The sequence below is a fragment of the Lissotriton vulgaris genome, chromosome 6, assembly GCF_964263255.1.
Source record: "Lissotriton vulgaris chromosome 6, aLisVul1.2, whole genome shotgun sequence".
Classification (NCBI taxonomy): domain Eukaryota; kingdom Metazoa; phylum Chordata; class Amphibia; order Caudata; family Salamandridae; genus Lissotriton; species Lissotriton vulgaris.
The window spans coordinates 648918327-648940471 of NC_141694.1; the positions used below are offsets into that span (position 1 = coordinate 648918327).

The window sequence follows — 22145 nt, forward strand, 5'->3', positions numbered from 1 at the left end:
GTGAGTGAGCTCCAGGTACTTTCTTGTAAACCTCCTTTGCTATCCGTCCATCTGGACAAGGTTGTGCTCAGAACACGTCCATCCTTTCTGCCAAAGGTTGTCACTGTTTTTTACATCGGGCACACCATTACTTTGCCCACCTTCTTTCCGCCTCTGCATCCTTTTAGAGAGGAAGAGAGGCTCCACCGTCTGGACTCAAAACTTGCGCTCTTGTTTTACTTGAATTGCACACAACAGTTCTGGGTGGATGACCAGCTCTTCGTTGGCTATGTTGGCGTCAAAAAAGTCTTTTGGTAAGTACTCGCCTGGCCGAGTTAAGGTTCTGGGGCCAGACTCTGGTCTCCCACGGTCAGGTAGGTATAGTTGTTACACCCTCAGCGGCACAGGGGCAGCCGGATGCAGAGTGAGTAGGTCCGATGTTATCCTAGGGAGGATAAGGGGGCCTTTGGTTGGTGGCGGCTAGCAGGCAGGCCACGCGGCTGTGGGAGTTGAGCTTCTGGTCACTTACTCAGGGCAAGAGGGAAAGTAGGATAGGACAGTTGCTGTACTTCCAGTGGCACTCGAGCGAATGGGTGCAGGGTGCTTTTGGACCTTCGGGTGCCCAATGTATTTCAATGGGAAAGCTGGAAGCTGAACAAAGGCTGCAGGCTCGGGGACGGAGATTCTTCAGGTGCGACCACTACTTTGAGAGGTAAGTTGGGATGTTGTAGGATAGCTAGACACCCAGGAGTTGGGCACAGGGGGCCGTGGGCCGCTGGGTGCAGGGGTGTCTTTTGGTGTCGGTTAATCTTACACTTAGCTGGTCGCGGTTGGAGGGGTCTCATGCTGTGAGGCTGCAGGCGTTGTCAGGAGTGTTGAGGAAGGTCCTTGGGTGCTGGATATGTGGTCACAGTCGTTGGTGGGATGTCCTTGTGGTCTTTGCCCACTCGGGCATGGGCTGGATTCGGCTGGTGCAGTGTGTGCTGGATTTGCGGTTCCTGGGTGGCACCAGGGGTGGTTGCTGTTTGAGCAGAACCACTGCTCGTGGCAAGGCAGTCTGTTTCTCTGGGGTTTTCGAGGTTGCTGACCACTGGAGACGCCGGGGTTTAGCAGGAGCAGGTTCAAGGATCAACAGGCCGGTAGGGCTGGGGCCAAGTCAGTTGGTGTTGTCCTCTTGTTAGCAGCTGCACAGCAGGACGACTTTCTTCTTGTTCTTCTTGTTTCAAAATCTGAGGAAGGTAGGTTCAGGGTGCCCCGAAATACTAAATTTAGGGGCGTTACAGGTAGGGCAAGGGCTGGGACAAATGTGTCCCTGTCCTGGGGTGAGTACACCCCCTATCCTGCCACTCTCCAGTGGGAGGGGGGCAGAGGCCTAGCTCGTATTGGGTAGGGATCCCCATCCTCAAAATGGCGAGAGCCCGGAGTTGTGCTTTACCTCGCCTCCCCACCTGAGGGGCGGGGTTGGCAGAGGCTTGCACACCCACTTTCCTTCCTTTGTTTTTCCCGCCTGTCTTCCCACCAGTGAAGGGGTCAGAACCGATGGGGGGGCAGTTGCTGAGTACAGCAAGTGGCCTGGAGAAGCTCACAAAGGAAGGATGCGTTTAAATCTCCCCCTGCCCATCCTGGGGGAGGAGACCTAGCACCTCGTCCCAGGATGTGCATTGTTGCAGGCCCAAGAGATCGGAGAGCTCCGTACCCAGGGATCCAGCAACATGTCTTCTGGGTGGCAGCCTAGGCAGCCTCTCAGTCAGGACACAGGTTGTGGGTTAGTTTCAGGGGTCAACTCTAAGTTGCCCTCTGGCGTGCACTTTACATTAAATCCCACACTAGCATCAGTGTGGGTTTAATGTGCTGAGAAGTTTGATACCAAACTTCTCAGTCTTCAGTGTAGCCATTATTGTGCTGTGGAGTTAGTGGTGACGACCTCCCAGCACCATATACTCTTAATGGCAACACTGCACTCACAGTGGCCAGGAATGGACTTGGGTACTGTAGGGGTACAGGGCTCATGCACCTGTACCCTCACCACTGGCATAGGGCACCCAGCTAGAGAGGGTACTATGTATGCCAGGGAAGTGTTCTGTGGGCGTCTTTGTTCTGCACCAAGACACGTAGCCTGCAAAGGCAGTGTGTGTGTGTGTGTGTGTGTGTGTGTGTGTGTGTCAGGGTACAGGGCTTCTAAGGGTGGCACAATAAGTGCTACAGCCTTTAGGGGCCTTCTCTGGTCACAGTGCCCTGGGTACCTGTGGTAGCTTTTACCAGGGGCTGGCATGTGGCCAGAGATGCCAATTGGGGTTTAGGCTTCAATGCAGTTTTAGGGAAGGAACATAGGCCCTGGGTACCTGATTGGCAGGAGCCCAGGGCACACTCAGCCAAAGTACATCAGCAATTCAGCAAAAAGTGGGGGCATACCATGCAATAAAGAGGGATATGTCTAACACCAAGTCTCTCGAAACATAACTATGTCCTGTTTATTTACTAGATTTAGCCAATCTGGGTCCCTTAGCTTCGACTAAAGGCCTGCTACGTTCCAACTCAGGATGCTTAGTTCTTTGTTGGCCATGACTTGGTTAGCGCTTGCTGATCGCCTTAGCTGCGAGGGGGAGGGGGGGGCAGCCTGACTTAGCGGGGGGGACGGGAGGTGGGGGGGGGGGGGACACAAAAACCCATTGGGATTATCAGGAGTTTCCAGTTGGGTTTCCAGTGTGGATGATGGTCAATCATGGGTATCAAGTTTGGCTAAGGCCTGAAACCTGTTATGTAAAATGGGGAATGCAAGCTCATTTGCAGTGGGCCCAAGGATTGATTTGTAAAAATAGCCCAGTGGTAAGGAGCAGATATTGGTACTTTGGTTGGGTATTAGCTCGCAGGCTCTCGATAGACATCACACCATGTGTGGCTTACAGACGTCAATCACAATACAATCTCCTTCTATATTTTTGGGGGACGTTCCAACCCACCCGACTCTACGATCCGCAATGATCTCATTCATATCTGATGGGTGGAACCTTTTGTTTTTTATTAGCCAGTCCACGCATTTATTACGTAGATCAACCCAGGACTCCCTTTGATCCATCTTAAGGGTTGGAGCGCCAACCAAAACTAATACATATCGGCAGGTGGCCGGAGGCCAGCTTAAAAAATCTAAATTAGGCCTCAAATAAATTTTGGTTAAAGTGCCTATTGTACTCCTACTTGGATTGCCTTGCGTGATTCCATGTAAACGTTTGGGGTTTGTGCTGCGCCTTTGGATAAAATTGGGGGGCAAAATTGTAACTGGGTCATCTGTGAGTAGTGAACTGCTCCGTAAATTAAGGTGTGATGCTGCATCAGGCATAACTGGGAAGTGATCCCTAACTTGCTAGCAGTGGGTCCATCCCCCGGAGTAGCCAGTGCGGTTTCCAACAATGGGCTAATCTTTCCCACAGCTTTGTCAAGACGGTCTAATCGTTCAAAAAGGTGAATGAGTTTAGAGTCTAGCAAATCATTGAATCGCTTAAACACAGAGTCCATATCAATGGCAAAGTTAGTAATAGTGTCTACACCCCCCATTGTCCAGCAGGGCTTCAGACTGTGTGCCGATGGAACTATGCGAGGCCCCTTTAGGACCTTCCCCAGGGGTGCCAGGGGGGCTAGTGCTTAGAGATGACTGCATCCATGCAGACAGACAGTTACTATATGCGCTCATCCTGGGTGGTTGTTTCTTTTTGGCACAAACAGGTTTCCTCTTACGTTTGGTGACCTGATTTTCCACAATTGTAAGGACGTCAATGAGGGATTCAGTTTCAGGTATGTTGCCGGGTAAACTCACACTGGCATGCATGATGTTTGTAGTGCCTGAATTATGAAGCTGTGGTAGGTCCTGTGCGGGTACTTCGCCCAATACAACGTCAGGGTCAGATAGTGCCCCTCTGCTGTGTAAGTTGATCAATGGGTCCTCATTACCCAGAGACAAACAACATTCAGTGAGTTCGATTTCCCCCTGACAAAATAACAACCACCCTTTCAAGCATGCTATTGGTGCTCTTGCTAATGGGTTTACTTGCCCGGTGCACTTCCCCATGTTATATATTAAATCAGTTCATAGCCGTCCGGGTAAGCCAGGAAATTAAACTTGGAGGCACTCCCCTCTTTATGACTGGTGATCTGAACCGGGGGTGGCCCTGCCCTGCCTCTTTCTGCCGCTGACTGGCGCAGACGGACCCGCAATTGGCCCGGGCACGCCCGAGCGCGTCCTACTCTCTGGGGGCCGTGAGTTGGTTTTATGCGCCTCCAGGCACTCAGAACAGGCCTCCTGGAGCAAGGCTGCCTGGGGATTAAAGTCCCCGCTGCTGTCAGATGCGGCTTCCACGGCTGAAGGGACTCCCGCGCTGCAAGGGCAGTGATTTGGTTTTATGCGCCTCCAGGCTTTCAAAATGGGCGTCAGTGCCTCCTGTCGCAAGGCTTCCTGGGAATTAAAGTCCCCGCTGCTGTCAGATGCGGCGCCCCCGGCTGAAAGTCGTCATGTAGCTGAAAATGACCAGTGCTCAGTACATAAACTTCAGATTGCTTACCTGTTCATTTGTACTTTCTAGTGCTTGAACTAGACAGCACGGTGCATATCTGTTCATACTGACGACTTCACATGTAATCTAATGCACCCAGCCTTATGGCTATTAAGCCTGTTCTAGATGTGACTTGCATATATTGCATGCAGGGTCTCTGAACATGGCACAGTGGATGTTTGCCATGGGAGTCTGCATGAGTGTTGGTGATGAGTCCCTTAGGGTGGCAGAATACATACTGCAGCACTTAGGGCCCCTCTTTCGTAGCCATACCAGGGTTACCATTTACTAGGGACTTACAGAGGTGCTAAAGTTCTTGCCAATTAGGGTACAATTGAACAGTTACCTTCTTTTAGGGAAAGAGCACTGGCACTGGGGACCCAGTTAGCAGGAACCCAGTGCACTTCTGTCAAAATTGCATCAAATTCCAGGCAAAAAGTGGGGGCGTCAATGTAAAAATAGGCTGCTTTCCTACAGTCTTACAGGTTGTTCAAAGCGGCTACACCTAGCCTTTCATTTGGTCCATGTAAAGAAATGCTTCTCTTTCTAGGGTCACTCCCCAGGTTTTTGGACTGATGCTGCTGGTTTTTCGACTCTGAGGCCTGCTAACCAGACCTCCATGTCTGGGCCCTCACCCATAAACTCATACCCAATTAGCTAAGCTACCTTGCTTGTAAGTCCCTAGTAAATGGCACCCAGGTTGACCCAGGGCCTGCATCACTAGTTTTGCCACCTTGGGTGTGACATGAGTAATATAAGATTTCTAGTCAACCACATGCAGGCTGGAAGTGCAGTTTTTACTGCTGGTCCAACTTTACCATTTAAAGCAATGGCAAAACCAGACTCCCCCTGGTATATGTGTAAGTCACTCCTGTTGTAGGCGTATTCAGTCCTAAGGCAGGGTACCATGTTTCCCATGGGCAGGACGTGTAATTTACCTGTTCTGATAGTAAGAACGTGAAACTGTTCTTTTTACTGTGGAAGAACTTGGTCGCCCAATTGGCTAGTGCATAGTTGCCCCCTGACCCCTCAGTTGTGCTAACTCTGGGACTATGCGACCAAAGTAGGTCCTCCAAGGTATCAAACAGCTTGTTACATTAACCCCAATCTGATTTTCAGGTCCAGATTAATGTAGCAAGTTGCAGTGTGCAGCTTTAGTAAAGTTGCCACTTTGTTCCTTTTAGTCCCTTCTGCCCATACCGGTGGCACTGGTTCTGTTGCCGAGACTGCTTTCTGCCCCCCTAGGGAGACATGCTAAGACCTCCAAGGAAAGGATACAATAGTGTCCTACTCTGGAGGAGGTGTCATCTCCCTCACACAGGAATTGTCCCAAAAGGCGAACTTTGAAAGAGAAGCTGCCTTTGAACCGCAAATAGGCAAGACTTGGGAGAGGGGCTACTCCATTGTTCTGGCATTCAGGCTGGCAGTTGGGACAGGTGAGGGAAAAGCAATTGCCAAATGTTTTTTTCAAGGGTGAGTAGCCTACTTGGTAGCCACACCTGTCGGTTGGACTGGGGAGCAAAACATGCCGGAAAGGGGCCCTACTATATTGGAAGTAGGTAGAATGGTGCATCTAGTGATATTCAGATGCCACACTTCACAGGATGTGGTCACTAGGTGGGAAGGAACTTAGTAGCCCATTATCTACAAACTGCATCTTGCCCCGAGTAGCATAAGTAGTGCACCCCTGGCACCCCGAATTCAGATCTTGACTGGACTGGAAGAAGGACTGCTCTACTGCAGCGTCGGACCATCAGTGAGGTGCAGCACTAGTGTGGACTGCACCTACTGAACCTGGTTGCTCACAAATGTGAGGGACTGTGCCTACCGTGTCCTGCTCAAGGAGAAGTTGTCTCTAGAGCCCAGCCAAAGCCCAACTTCTCCAAGGGACAGTGAATCAGTCTCCTCTTCACAGGGACACAACTGCTGATAAGCCTGCTGGGGCAAGTTGGTAGCCCAAAGTCTTCATACTGCCATCATGCAATATCAGAAACTGACGCACAAAGTTGCAACCGAGTACGCTAACCCAGGAGTGTCGTCAAAGTGCAGCTCGTACTCCCAGAGGACGAGTTATCAACCCAGGAAAGACTGCCCTGTATTTGAGATACTGGGCTACTGGTAGTCCAGTAGCGAGCAGGCTTCTGCCAGCACCAAGAGGTCTTCGAGGGACATTTGACCCTGTCACTAGAACCGCCTCACCTCCTTCTTGGACCTAGGAGTAGTTGCAGCAAGACCCTTGTTGACTGCATTGTATCCACATGATCCTTTGAGCATCTTCAGCATCCTTAATCCACAGGGGACATAAGTGCCTCGAACTCACTGAAGGCTGCTTCACCTGCTGAGATAACTGTCTTTGAGAACCTTGCTGGTCCCAGTGACTGGCTCCGTACTGGAGTTGGTCACCTAAAGTGACTCCAAGTGACCAAATTACAAGTAGCCAAACTTTTCATTGAAAAAGTTTCTAAGTGTCAAATTAGTTGAATTTGCCGAATCTTGTTCGCGGTTGAGTTGAATGCTGTGATTTTATTATATCTTGTGATTTCTATACCCATGTGTGAGAAGTTGGCCCGATATGCAGTGTTCACTATTCTAGCGACCACTATGCATCGGTCCAAACGACCCTTATGGTGATTGGTTGTAAGTCAACCTTAGACCAGCTATCCTAGTAGCGTGGATACGAGCAGTCTTCGGGCTAAACTCTAGAGGGCGTGTTAAGCCAGCTGTTATACCATCACATACCCCTTGAACACCAAGTGAAAGGACACCACACAAGTGTTATGAAAATAAACAGTGTATTTATTAGAATCACAACAGCCCTGTACTCTTTATGAGGACAGGGTACTAAGCACACAACGAAACTCTTAGGAAAATACTTCAAGTGCACAATCAATACAAGTGCCCGAGGGCACGGAAAGTTTAGTGGTCTCTGGCGGACCCGATAAGGCAAGTCGGAAGCGAGGGACTCGGGACCCTAGAGTAAGGAGGCTATGCAGGCACCGAAATGCCGAGGTTACCTAGCCACGAGGGCTGCGGCTGCACAAGTCTTACAGGCGTCGGGTCTTCGCTGACGAGCCAGGAGCCGGAAGGAAGGAGTTGCTGGCCGGCGACCAGTGGAGAATAGTTCGTAGAGATCCAAGCCTGGATCAGAGATAGATGACACCTGAAAGCAGAGGGGGCCAAGTTCGTACTACTAGTCAGTAGTCAGAGGGTACCAGGAGGGCACCGGATGATCGTCACCTCGACTAGGTGAGTGGGCGACGCTAGGCTCTGCAGTCTCACGGACCAGGAGGCGTGGTCGGCGACCAGGATGGAGGTGCGAGCTGTCCCACGAAGGTTGATGCTGTCGGCGTCGCTGGGCCCAGGATTGGGGCAACAAGCCTTGGCAGATTTCAGGGCCACGTGGTGGGCCTAAAATGGCGTCTTGAGTGGACCAGGAGGGTCCGGGGTGCTCCTCTCGCAAAAGGGAGCAAAGGCTAGTCTGGAGCAACTAGACCAGCAACGTTGGTTGTCGTTCGTCGTCAAAGAGTCACAAGCCAGCGGCTAGTGATCGGACAACGTGCTGAACAGCAAAGCAGAAGGGCCCCACGCAGATCGTGGAGTTGCTGGGAGAATGCACTTCGGTGCTGGAGCTGCTCAGGGTCGGGGCTTCTCGGACCCCAGAGCACTCACCAGAGGATTCCTTCGGTGGTTGTGCTGGTTTAAGAAAGCGTGCAGGTTTTGATGAGGGCCGGTCCCTCGAGGTCTCGTCGCACCCACAGATCTCAGCTGAGCTGACGATGTGGGTAGAGGTCAGAGGTGCCAGGGAAGCCGGTTCTCGTCGAGCTGGGTCGTCGGATTCCTGAGGAAGGACTTGCAGCAAACCGCAGAGTTCTTAGATGGTGGCTGCTGATGCAGGGTGACTACTCCTTAGCCACAAGGGAGAAATCTTGAGAAGAGTCTTGAATGTCCTTTCGTAGAAAGTAGTTCTTGATTCAAAGATGATCTAATTTGGAAGGGTCCCCGCTCCGGCCTTTATCCTAAAGAAAGGGGCGGGTACATGACTAGGTCCTGCCCTAGGGGTGGGACCAGGAAGGGGGGTAGTTACACCCCTCTCCCCTGCCGGACTTTCCCCAGGTCAGGGGCTGCGGGCCCCTGGAACTGGTTCTAGCCGGCAGATGCGTAGTGAGCACCGGGGTGCCACTCCGCAGTCACCTTCTTGTAAAGCCCTGCCTACCCAGGATACACAAAACCCTGTCTGGGATGGTGCGAACACCGCCCCGGACAGGAAACCCTTTGTCCAAGCTCTCCTCGCTGGAAGGACTCCCTGCAGCAGGAGGTCAGACTCGTGTCTGTGGTGGCAGCGTCCATTTTGTGGAGCTGAGGCTTCAGTTAACTTTAACCGGGGTTCACAGTTACGTACATGTCGTGTCCCTCTAGAAGGGCGGAATGCTAACCTCGTCGCCAGCATTGGTGAGGGGGCAGCATCCCGATTCGTATGACACCTTACTCGACATGTCTTGATAACGCGATACCGAAGTTACCGATATGGTACGCGTTATCATGGAACAGCCATTGGGTCTTGGTTCCGCAAGCTGCAACCGGGCTCGGCTCGCGCCAGAGCCCAATTCACACGGTTCCACGCACTCTGCCTTCAGGATTGTCAAGGCCTGCCATAGGAGTGACTGATAGGAATTCGGGTGTCAATTTTAGGGTTAGATATGGGGATACTATACCTACAGCAACGAGCGAGTACGCCGCGTTGCCCCAGCTGTCGCGCAGCCAGTTGTGTCAGATTTAGATGGCCATCCAGGGGTGGCATAATACATGCTTCAGCCCCTGGTAGGCCCTGGGTACACCGATGCCCTGAGTTACAGGGTCTGACAGGGTGGCCCAGTTCCAATTGGGTAATGCACCTAAGGTACACACATCAATTTTAGCGAGAGAACAGCTAGGCTGTGGGTCTGATTAGCAGGCCCACAGCCCGAGAAAGTCGTAAACCAGTGAAACAAAAGCAAAAAGTCTGGGTGATCATAGGATTGCAGACCCTACTCTCCTACACCATGGAACCCTCCAGTGGGTCGTTTCCGTTGTGGTGTCCAAAAATGAATCAAAATATAGGCTATTTTTACAAATTGCTGTCACATTTCTTTGGTGTCTTGTCAGTTTGTTTCTTTAACTGTTTTGGTGGTGTTTAAATGCTTTACAGTTGTTCCTTTGTGTAAGAGTGGCTGCTCAGAGCCACAGCTATCCAGGTTTGAGCTGAAGGTTTGACAAAGGAAAGCTAAGGGTCCTAAATCAGGTTGGTAAGTGTATTACGCGGTGAAGTCACACAACCACAGCATATAATACTACCCCATTTCCTCGGTCTCCTTCGCTCTTATCCCATACGCAGGAAGGAATATCTGAGGATCTTCAGTCTTTCCTCTTGCAAAAGGTGCATCTCTTCGAAGGGTTATCTAATTCAGAGAGGGGCATGGGCTGTTAACACTGCTTCCACATTTTCAAAAATTAGAGAGGCCTCTGAAATATCCGACCTGCCTTATACTTTTGGCCTCTAAATGCCTTTCTGCAAAGAAAAATTCCAAATGCCTATATTGTTACTGGACTTGTATGACACATTTGTTATGCCCTTCCTGCGGTTCAAGGTGGGCAAGTAGCATTTTCTGTTTGCCATGCTCCTCGTCGCCTTCACCAGTGCCCTTGAATGTTCCACGAAAGTGATGGTGGTGGTCGATACCAACCTTCGGAGGTCAGGGAAACCAGTTTTCCCCAAGCTGACTGTTGAAGGCAGGCTTGCCACAGTTGATCCTGGAACACCTCCATATGATGCTAAACTTCTGATACTGCTGGGGTTCACGGTCGATGAGACTAGGTCACCCCTGGTTCCTTCACAATGATGTAGTATCTGTGTTAGATGTTCTCTCGAACAAGTTACTTTCCTTGGGTAACACTCTTCCTAGTAGATAATATATTTAACTGTAGATTCCTCACCAGGGTCCAACCTCCATGTGCTTTGGAGTGGCCTCTTTTAAATATCTGAAAAGGTCCCAAGTTGGGGAATATGTACATAGTGCTACCAATTGTTTTAAGCTTCACCTCTGAAAATGCGGCAAGAGACAAGCCAGAAACTGATATCAGTGTGCTGGCTAGCTCTAATATGCAGCTCTTTTGCATCACTTCCAGGGTAAGTAACTTATTCTTGCTGGCAACATGCTGTCACTGCCACTGTCTTAATTCCTGGTATAATGCTGCCCTTGGCACAGGGGTAGTAATCACTGGCAAAACCTTATTCTTGGTGTGCTTATTTCTGATAAAATGCTGGCCTAGGTAAAATGGGAATCAATGGTAAATGCTGGACTGGGCAGAATATTGGTAATTTCTGTCTGCATGCTAGCACCGGCTTAGTGCCGGTCATCCATGTCATTTTGTGCACAGCCATGGTATGATGGTTAGAAATTCAAAATATTTTGTACATTAAAATGAAAGCAGGCTCAGAAGAGAATCCATGCAAGTGGACATGTGTAACAGGTATGTTAATGTACATGCTTAGATAACCCTTCCAAAATCAAAGACCGTTATCTTTACAATTGCCCTGGACTTGGAGAGAGCGTTGGGCATGATGAAGCCTATTGCATTTGTTAAGGCTTGTTTTTTTTTTTTTTACTAAATTCTCTTTATTGTATTATAAACCATGATGTAACTATAGAGATTTGCTGCCTTTAACTCATTGTAGATTGTGTAAATTTCATGTTTTTCGAGATAACCGTTTGAACATCTTTCTTCTGTTTTCAATCCTCTTGCTTATTAGGCACTTTCTAGAGCCTTTCGGAATCGTTTTGTGGAACTACATTTTAACGAGCTGCCGAATTCGGAGCTTGAAACTATCCTAAATAAGCGATGCAGCTTACCACCGTCTTATTGCAGCAAACTTGTCAATGTGATGTTGGATCTACAGGTACATTATAACTTTTCACAGCAGCATGTAGTCTGTTCTAAGTTTGTGAGTTGTTTTGTGGTTTTGTTTTCTTTAATTGACGTATGAAACAAAATGTGTAGCAAAGCAATAAAAGAGCATTTGGTTCAGTAAATACAAACCCAGACAATAATGGCTGTTGAAAACGCCCTGCTTGGGTGTAACCATTAACAAAAATAGAACAAATTTTGCATAATTAATGGAACTAATATCCCGCCGCCTCCTTCTGGGAAGCTGCACAAACCTTCTGGGAAGCTGCACGAAAGGAATGCAGGACCCAACTAGGAGCTTCCTCGATTAGGGCAGAACAAGCAGAATATGAAAACTCACCAGGTATTCCCGTACTTAGACGACTGGCTAGTCAAAGCAGCTACTCACGCAGGCGTGACCAAGTCCTCCGACGCCTGTCTGCAACTCTTCAATGCTCTGGGACTCACACTCAACGAAGAAAAATCTGTCCTTCAACCGTCCCAGTGTATCACGTTCCTCGGAGCTGTCCTAGATACTGCTCAAAGGAAGGCCTTACCTTCAACAGAACGACAAGTGAAACTAAGGACCTTGGCCACCCGGATTCAGTCCAAAAAATCTATCACCGTGCGCCTCTACAAGTCCTTGCTAGGGATGATGTCCTCGAACATCCTCTTGATCCTACACTTCCGCCTTCATATGCGCCCACTTCAGGAGGCGCTATCTGCTCAGTGGACTCAATGCAGAGGATCCTTCGACATCGTCCTGATCACTCCTGTCATAGTCCAGGCTCTGGATTGGTGGCTTCAGTCTCAAAATCTGCGACTAGGCCTATCCTTCATACTTCCAACCTCACCACACGTAATAACGATGGATGCGTCCTTGGAAGGATGGGGAGCGTTTCTTCAGGACCTCCAAATCAATGGGCAATGGTCCCTAGCAGAGAAGCAACTATACATAAATCTCCTCTAATTGAGAGCGGTATACCTGGCACTAAAAGCGTTTCTACCCAGGATCAGGAATTCCCCAGTGCTTGTGAGAACAGACAACACCACCACAATGCACTATCTAAACAAACAGGGGGGAACACGCTCTGTCGTTGTCTCAAGAATCTCAAGGAATTTGGAATTGGCTTGTACAACACATTTCCCTTCGGGCGGAATACGTCCCAGAGACGGACAATGTCCCTGCGGACTCTCTCAGCAGGCAACGTTCCATGTGCCACGAGTGGGAGCTAGACCATCATCTTCTCAGCTCGGTATTCGCCCGATGGGGCAAGCCACCTGTGGATCTGTTTGCGACTCACCACAACGCAAAATGCCAACATTACTCAAGCTGGCATCCCCAACCAGGATCCCTGGGGAATGCATTTTCGATCAGTTTGTGCAACGTATTTGCTTACGCATTTCCGCCATTTCCCCTGATTCCCAGGGTTCTTCGGAAACTGAAGGCGGAGCATTGCACCCTGATCCTAATTGCTCCAGCGTGGCCGCGCCAACACTGGTTCACCGAGCTTCACCTCCTATCACAGGAACCGCCAATTCAATTCAAACCTGGCCCGACTCTCCTGACCATGAACCAAGGTCGAGTCCAGCATCCGGATCCAGCATCTCTCAGTTTGTCGGCTTGGCTCCTGAGTTCAGAGAGTTTCAGAACCTAGACATTTCTCAAGAATGCAGGACCATCTTAGCCCGGGCTTGGGCACAGAGTACAAACAAAACATATTCTCTTACATGGAAAAGGTTCTGTGTATGGTGTAAAGCAAATAAGATACATCCTTTTTCTTCCACTCCAGCACAAATCCTTCCTTACCTGCTGCATTCAGGACTGGCGCATGCCTCTATTAAAGTTCACCTGGCTGCGATTTCTCGCTTCAGGCGTTCATCGACTGGCTCTACTCTCTGGTCCGAGAGACTAGTTAAACAGTTTCTAAAAGGCCTTTTCAGGACATTTCCTCCGGTGAGAGCTTTACCACCCACCTGGCAATTGAACATCGTCCTTGCTCAACTCATGAAACATCCATTTGAGCCAATACACAAAGCAGACATCAAATACCTGTCCTGGAAAACCGCTCTCTTGCTGGTGCTCACATCTGCAAGGCGGGTTGGTGAGCTACAAGCTTTCTCCATTCAGGATCCTTTCTTGCAATTCAAACAGGACAGAGTTATTCTACGAACCAATTCTAAATTCATCCCTAAGGTTCCATCTAATTTTCACTTGAATGAGCCTGTAATTTTGCAGACTTTTTTCCCAAATCCACTTTCTACAGCGTAGAGGTCTCTCCACTTATTAGACGTCAAGCGTTGTCTAAAATTCTACATTCATCGAACAGAACAGTTTCGGAAATCCAACCAACTGTTTGTTGCTTTCAGTAGGCCTAGAAAGGGCCTTCCTCTGACAAAACAGAGCATTTCCCGTTGGATCTCGGCAGCAATAACTTTCTGCCATCAACAGGCAAATCATCCTCTGCATTCAAGAGTGAGAGCTCATTCTACCAGAGCGGTCTCTACTTCAATGGCACTCTTTGCAGGAGTGCCCATTCTCGACATATGCAGAGCAGCGACGTGGAAGACACCACATACGTTCACCAAGCACTACTGCTTGGATTCTGAACTCATGAAAGATGCATCTGTGGGTCAAGCAGTACTTCGTCATCTATTTCACTAGAGGTGAGCCTTCTCTTTCATCCCACCTTCCTACTGCATTCTTGCACATTTCTTTATTTCATTGTTTTGAGGTACTTGTTCTATTTCACAAATGGTATTCTTTTATCGTGTGATTTTTACATGTTGTACCTTACGAAATATGCTGGATATTGCTTGTTACTCTGATTCAGGCATGTGAATCTATGAAAGATACCCATAATACTGGATAAGAAATGCGTTACTTACCTGTAACTGCAGTTATCCAGTATTGGTATCTTTCATAGATTCACATGCAACCCACCCACCTCCCCTGGAAGGGCTCACCTTAGTTCTCTCAGTAGGTACTATTTAGCACTGTGCTTACGAAAATCTGAGGGACTAGGGCTCCTTCCAGAAAGGTTCTAGAGGGTGGTGAGATCGGATTGGCTCTTGGCCAAACTTCAGTCCTTTTTACAAAAGGATATGGATATGTTACTAATGAGAGGCCTCTGGCCTATTGTTATGTATATGTCTTTATTACTTTCTTTATATACCGGGGACTCTCAACCCGACGACGGGGAATGACTCAGGCATGTGACTCTATGAAAGATACCAATACTGGATAACTGCAGTTACAGGTAACGCATTTTGTCCTAAGCGTTTGGGAGGGTCCGCTACTGGTTCCTCGTTGGCAGCTCCACCCCCGCCGCCAGTTGGGCCAATGGGATCCACAGATGGATCCATATTGGCGCCGGTCATACCATCTCAACCTTCCTCAGTGCTGATGTGCAGCAATGCCTTCAAGGACTGAACCTGAGACTATTCCTATGAGCTAGGACTCACAAAATATTGGGAGGTGGGTCACTGGACCCTGAAGAATGCCAGCCTTTACATACCAACGTTGTAGGAGGCTGGCTTAGTATGTGATGCACACTTATCTAAGTGAAGCACCCTTCACTAATCTAGACAACCCTGATGGTGGTGATTTTAGTGGTCTTAAACAACCATAGAAAGCTCTCTAAGTGGTAGCTGTGGAGAGCAGGCTTAGTCCAGAAGGAGTGTAAAGCAGCTTGTTTTACCAGTACTATTCATATAATATAGCTTAAGTGAACAAGAACCACACAGTGCAGTTATAAAAATATGTATTTATTATAAACACTCGCTAACGCATTGCAATGTCTCCTACCCGGAGATATAATCACATTCTGTAGTAGGGGATCTCTGTGTATAGTCATAATCTTGTGAATAGTCCCGCCCATGTGCGGGTTCCCCGGAGCATTCGAAATAGTCTCTTAATGTGTCTTCTTCTGCAGTCCTGCATAGACACTTAAGAGAAAATCAAAGACAAATAATGCAGCCTAACTACAAGGCTACATTGGCCAGCAGTTCATCTAGAAGTGAAAAAGATAGCCAAATAATATTAAATTTTACACATTTTGTAAAGTTTCACACCTAGAGAAACTTCCCTTCACAAAAATCCTTTGTCATGATAGAGAGGAAGGGTTGGACAGACAAGCCCCATAGGCTGCCATTATGTGTCTGGAAAAGGGATACCGTGGCTTTAAGGAACTCTCCAGAGACCCTCTGTTACCAGGATGCACAGCCAAAGGCCTTTTACTTTCAGTTCTTTATTTCGGCTCCTGCTAGCAGGACCCTGGAGCATTGAGCTCTACCTTTTGGGGTATATCCTCAATTTTTGGAGCTTTTCCCGTGTTTTGAGTGTTTCACAGTTTTCCACCTCTTTTCTGTCGAAATGCCAGCTTTATTTGACAAGTGCCCTGAGTGTGGTAGGAAGAAGGCTAAATCTGACCCCCACAGAGTGTGCATACTCTGTCTCCCTTCTACCCATGTCCCTGACTCCTGTGATATCTGTCACTCTTTCTTCAGGAGGACCCTGCGTGACAGGGAGAAGATTCGTCTCCAAGGCCTGGAGCAGAGGAGACCTCAAGAACCAGGTGGGACTTCTGGGCATGGAGGGACTCTGTCATCATCCTCTGCCCGTGCATTGGCCTTTGGGGGGCTCCCCAGTCAAGAAAAGGCCCAGAGAAGGCACCGGTCCTGGTCGACGTCGATGGCTTAGACGTCGGCGTCGAGAGGTATGACTACCATCTGCTCCCCTACGACCCAGGGCTCTGGGACGAAGCGGCGTCGACGTTCGGCGTCGAGGGGTAGGACGTCAAGACCTCGGATGGGGTCGATGTCGAGGACTTCACCGGCGTCGACACACCATCGACGTCATGATATGTCCCGAAGAGACAGGCGCTCGCCTTCAACGTCAACATGAAGATCGACGTCGAGGAGAGAAAGATAGTCATCGAGGCGAAGACGTCTGGGAGTTCATCGACGTCGGGGAGATCGACATCGAGAAGAGAGAAGTCAAAGAGGTCGACGTCGAGGAGGGAGTCAAGGCCCAGAACGGTGTCTAGTGACTCTGTGGTCAGCGTGTCATCGTCATCGGCAAGTTCCCGGTGGCGCCGGCGCCCGCGCTCAGAGAGGTCTGCTCGTAAGAAGAGGAGAGTCCTTAGGTCAACAGACTCTGATTATTCCAGGACCTATTTGCCTTCAAGGCCTAGGACACCTACGCTTCCTCCTCTTTCGCAACTTCCTCCTCTGCAACTTCCTCCACCGCCACCTCCTCCTCTTCCTCCGCCTCCACTTCTACCACCTCCTCCTCCGCCTCGGCCTCCACAACCGCAACCTTTGGTTCCGGCTCAGCCGCTTCCGTAGCCTCCTGAGCCGGTGGCTCCTGCAAGGCCCAGAAAGCCAAGGTCAATATCTAGAGAGAGGCATCGCTCTTGCAGTGAGCGTAGATCATTGAGGTTACGTCATCGCCGGCGGAGGGAAAGGTCACGGTCCAGGTACACGGACTCGTCCGGTGACAGGAAATACACTCCCACTTTGTCAGACTTTCCTCCTACGAGGGTGTCTCCAGTGGATGAAATTGTGACTTTCCAGGATGTGCTGCTGCGTGGGGCAGCGAAGTTTGGGTTCACATTGACTGTGCCCACCCCTTCCACTTCTGTGATTTTTGAAATGTTGCAGCGCAGGCACCTCTCTCGACCTTTGCTGCTGTTGGTACCAGGACTGGAGGAACCAGCCATGGAGCTGTTTCTGACGCCGGCCTCGGTGAAGTCGGCGCCGTCTCAACTTCAGAAAAAGAATAGACCCCAGGATTCGGATCCAGCGTTTTTAAGAACAGATCCCCACCCGGATTCTGTTATTGTGACAGCGGCCAAGAAACAGCACTCTACGGCTCCTTCGTCTACGGTCCCTCCCGATAAGGAGAGCGGCCAAATGGATTCGGCAGGAAGGAAAGTCTGCAGTACAGCTGCCACCTCAATGAAACCGGCGAGTGCATCAGCGCTTTTGGGTCGGTATGACCATTCCTTGTGTGAGTCCCTGCAGCAGTTCATTGAGCTCCTTCCAAGGGACAGGAGAGAAGACTTCCAGGAGATATTGAATGAGGGCATCCTCCAAGCGCAGCGCTTGGAGGAGTAATTGTGCTCTTTGTAACGCGAATATTTTAATCTTCCTGTTTTTGTCTTTTATTTTCTCATTTGCGTTTGCTTATCCCCTGGTTTTAAATTGCCCTCTGACTTGCACGATAAAAAGGTATTTCTCACCGCTTTTTGCGGGTCCTGGTCCTTCGCCTCCACTTTTGGCGGACATCTTAGGGGGATAGTTGGGACGCCTGGCGGCGCCATCTTTGTTGCAGTGCTAGTCGCTCCTTGGACGCTTGACCTGCACTTAAGGCGGTCATGCTGACGTGCAGCGGGTACGCGCAGCGGGGTAGCCGAAGTAATGCCGGAGTTACGCCTGAGTTCAGCCCGTCTGCGCCCCGGAGGCGGACGGGGTGGCGGGCTGGGCTGGCTCAAGGCTTATGTATTCGGCGTCGGATTTACTCTCATTGAGGAAAGGTAAGGATGCGTGTCAGGTGGTCTTTACTGGGCGATACAGAGGCAAAAGGCGTTGTCAGGGCTGCGGGTGGATACCAGGCAAGTTGCCGATGTTTGGTGCTGTCTGCCCTGAGGCCAATGTTAAATATCTGTGCCTTTTACTTAATACTCGATCTTTGGGCAGGCATACTCTGGATATCCACGAGCTTTTAGTTGCTGAAAAACCTGTGTGCCTATTGCTTACTGAAACTTGGCTGGGGGAGTCCTCCAATCCTGACATTGCGATTGCTATTCCACCTGACTATATGATTCTTAGACACAATAGATTGAATGGAAGAGGTGGTGGGGTGGCTATTGTGGTCCAGAGATCTGCCTCTTGTGTGGTTGTCCCTACGGAGACTATTTCCGGGTGCGAATCCTTGGCTTTCTCTTTAGCCTTTTCTCCACGACAATCCTTCTCTGGGCTCCTGGTCTACAGACCACCAGGTCAGCTGGGGTCTTTTTATGAGGAGCTGCAGGTGCTGGCCTCGGCGCTTTGTCTGAAGACAGAACACTGTATTTTGCTTGGGGATTTTAATATTCATATGGATGTGGGGATGGACGGTGACACGATTAAAATCATGGATGTCACCGCCCCTCTGGGCCTTATCCCCTACCTGGCTGCTCCGACTCATTATAAGGGCCACACTCTTGATCAGGTGTTCTCCACCATTCCACTTGAGATGGACAGTCCTGTTCCTGTCCTTTGGTCGGACCATTTTCTGATAAGGTTTCAGATTTTGGGTACTAGTAAGTCACCCTGCGCAATGGCGACTTATCCTAGGCAAACTGGTTGGGCATATCATCGGGTGACCCCTGAAAGTCTGGCTCAGGCCTACTTGGATCATCCCTGTCCTCTATCAGGAGACCTAGAGAGGGATCTCGAGCGGCTGCAGGAGTAGTTGGTGGAACGGTTAGATGAATTAGCTCCTGAGATTGTTCTGCGGATAACCTCTAGACGGACTTCTGCTGCTTGGTTTACTGATGCTTTGGCGCTGTCCCGACACAACTGTAAGGTGGCAGAAAGGCTCTGGCGTCAGAAGTATGATCCTGGGGCCAAGGCTGCTTATAGGGCTGCCATTAAGGTTTATCATGTGGACATTCTGATTGAAAAGAAGAAGTACTTCTCTGCGAGAATTGAGACTGCTTCAAATTCTTGCAGTGAAATTGTCACTATTATAAAGGAGTTTACTACTCCTAAAGCAAATGCTTCGCATCATGAGTTCTCTGAGCCGTGGCTGACTTAGCTAGGTAGCTTTTTCACCACTAAGATCAGCCGGATTCAAGACTCTTTTACCCCCTTGTGCCCGAGTGATGTCACCATCCCGGGAGACCAGTTGCATTTGTTAGCTGGATCTGGACCCTTTCTCTCGGAGTTTCCATCCCTTTATGACTCTGCTTCTCAGGATTTCCTGATTAGGCTTAAGTCAGGTTCACCCTCTGACCCTTGCCCTGCTACAGTTTTCGCTAGGGTAGCGGAGGTTCTGAACCCACTGATTAATCCCATTCTGAACCAGTCATTGACTAGTGGTGTGGTTCCTGCGGTTTGGAAGCAGGTGATGGTGGTTCCACTCCTTAAAAAAACGGGTCTTGACCCGAGCTACATGCCAGTTATAGGCCAATTTCCCTCCTGCCTGCTCTTGCAAAGATAGTGGAAAAGCATGTACATACTGTGCTTTCTACTTTCCTTGAAACCCATGGCCTGCTGCACTCTACCCAGTACGGTTTTCGGTCTAATCTTAGTACCGAGACGGTGCTGTGGAGGTCAATGAGGCTATCAAGGAAGTGCTGGATGCAGGAGGAAGAGCCATGTTGGTAATGTTAGACCTGTCGGCGGCCTTAGACACCGTCCCTCATGAGGGTCTCCTCTGCAGGCTCCATGAGATCGGTCTGAGAGGGATGGTGTTGAGCTGGTTTCGATCTTATCTAGCCGGTCGCCGGCAGGTGGTCTGGGCCCCCCCATACTCAGCCGCAGTACCGCCTCTGGAGGTCTGAGTCCCGCAAGGCTCGGTGCTGAGCCCGACTCTTTTTAATATCTTTATGACCCCTCTGGCGGTGCTGGCAGAGTCTTTTGGGGCTCAGATCGTGTCATACACCGATGACACCCAGCTCCTTTTCACTTGTGGGAAGGGGGCTGAGTTTGACGGAGAGAGCATCCGTGGGTGTCTTGGGGCTGTTTTCAATTGGTTTCAGCGCAACAGCCTCAAGTGCAACCCCGATAAATCGGAGGTGCTGTTCTTCGAGTGTCAGTCCGACCCGAGATGGCAGGATTGGTGGCCGATGAACATGTTCCCCCCTGCGTCATCCTCCTTGGTGGCCAAGACCTTGGGGGTCAAGATTGGCAATGGCTTGACGCTTAAGTCCCAGATCCTTGGACTAACTGGCATATGCTATGGCATCCTCAGTGGAGTGCAAGCTTCATCTCCAATTCCGGTACCCTGGTCTGATCATTCCATTATTCCATTCCATATTCAGATATCTGAGTCTGATCCTAAAAATGACTCCGATCACCGGTACCTGCGTCGGAAATGGAAAAGTTTCTCCCATGATATTTTTAACGAATTGCTCGAAGCAGGAGGTCCTCCAGATGGCACAGACTGTGAAACAGCCTATAGTCATCTGCAGAATCGTATTTTAATGGCCCTAGATAAAACTGCTCCTATCCGCAGTATGAAAAACTCCAAAAATGCCAGAAAATCCACCCCGTGGTACACTCCTGAACTCCAGGCAATCAAATCCGCCTGCAAAAAATTAGAACGCGAATGGCGTATCAACTTCTGCCCAGATATTAAAATACAATACAAAAAAGCGCAAAAGGAATATAATAAAAAAATCCGTACTTCCAAAGCCTTGCATTACAAAACTCGCATTGGGGAGGCAGAGAACTCCTCTAAAGAGCTCTTCAAAATTTTTAAAGAAATCTCTGTGCTCACTAATGATAATGTGTCCTGCAACGACTCTGTGGAAACCTGCAATAACATTGCAAAATACTTCTCTGGGAAAATCACCGACATCTATGCCAACTTTTCTGGCAACCTGACTTCTGGCCATGATTTTATGGAAAGCGTAGATGTTAGTCCTACTGAGCCTTGCCTACAATGCTTCTCGGTCCCCCCTCCTGAAATGCTTGTAAACGTCTGCAAGAGCGTTAAATCGGGCTCCCCTCGCGACCCGGCCCCCCCGAAAGTACTTAGTGCTAGTCTACAAGTACTGGAACCTTATTTTAGGCACGTTATCCAAATATCCTTTTCTTCTGCATGCCTACCGGCAGATTGGAATAAGGCAATAGTACTGCCAATCAAAAAGAAACCCAATGTGAGTCAGGATATTTTGGAAAACTTACGCCCGATCTCTCTCCTGCCTTACCTTGCGAAAGTGACCGAAAAAATAGCCAATAAACAACTTATGGCTCACTTAGAATCCAATAAATCCCTGCACACCTCCCAGTCTGGTTTCCGGACGAACTACTCCACTGAGACTGCCCTCCTGAGAGCGACAAACTCTACGGGCAGGAGCTGACGAGGGTCATACGATGGCACTTATTATGCTGGACCTCAGTGCTGCGTTTGACACTGTAGCACACTCCATCTTGCTACAGTGTCTAAACAAGACTGGGGTCACCAAGGCAGCACTGGGATGGCTAAAAGCGTTCCTCACAGACCGCAGCTTCCAGGTTCAGAGAGGCACTCTCCTCTCAGACAGCATTGCCTTAGAACAGGGGGTGCCTCAGGGCTCTGCCCTGAGCCCCACCCTGTTCAACCTTTATATGGCCCCGCTGGCAGATGTGGTCCAATCGTACGGCATAAAATTAGTATCCTACGCCGACGATACCCAACTGCTCATCTCCCTATCCCAGGCACCCACCTTAGCAGCCGCCAACTTCAAAATCTGCATGCAGGAGCTTGCAGGCTGGATGAACCAACATTGCCTGAAGCTCAATGGCTCTAAAACAGAGGTTCTTGTGATAGGGGGTAACACTGCTAGTTGGACTCAGGAATGGTGGCCTCCTTGCTTAGGTCCTCTACCTACCCCTTGTAAGGAAGCAAAGAACTTGGGTGTCTGGGTTGATCCCAAGCTTTCCTTTGACAGCCACGTCCATAAAGTAGTAGGGAAATGTTTTGCGGTGCTGAAGACCCTAAACCGG

At 49.6% G+C, this 22145-nt stretch overlaps 1 protein-coding gene across 1 annotated transcript in view; it reads left to right on the top strand.

The window, feature by feature from the left end:
- The window catches only part of MDN1 (midasin AAA ATPase 1), a 2142100-nt gene that overhangs the window by 414688 nt on the left and 1705267 nt on the right, over window positions 1–22145 (top strand). The window contains exon 26 of the mRNA XM_086926648.1: window positions 11311–11457. Within this exon, the coding sequence (XP_086782774.1) occupies window positions 11311–11457 (147 nt within the window). The remainder of the gene's footprint in view (window positions 1–11310; window positions 11458–22145) is intronic.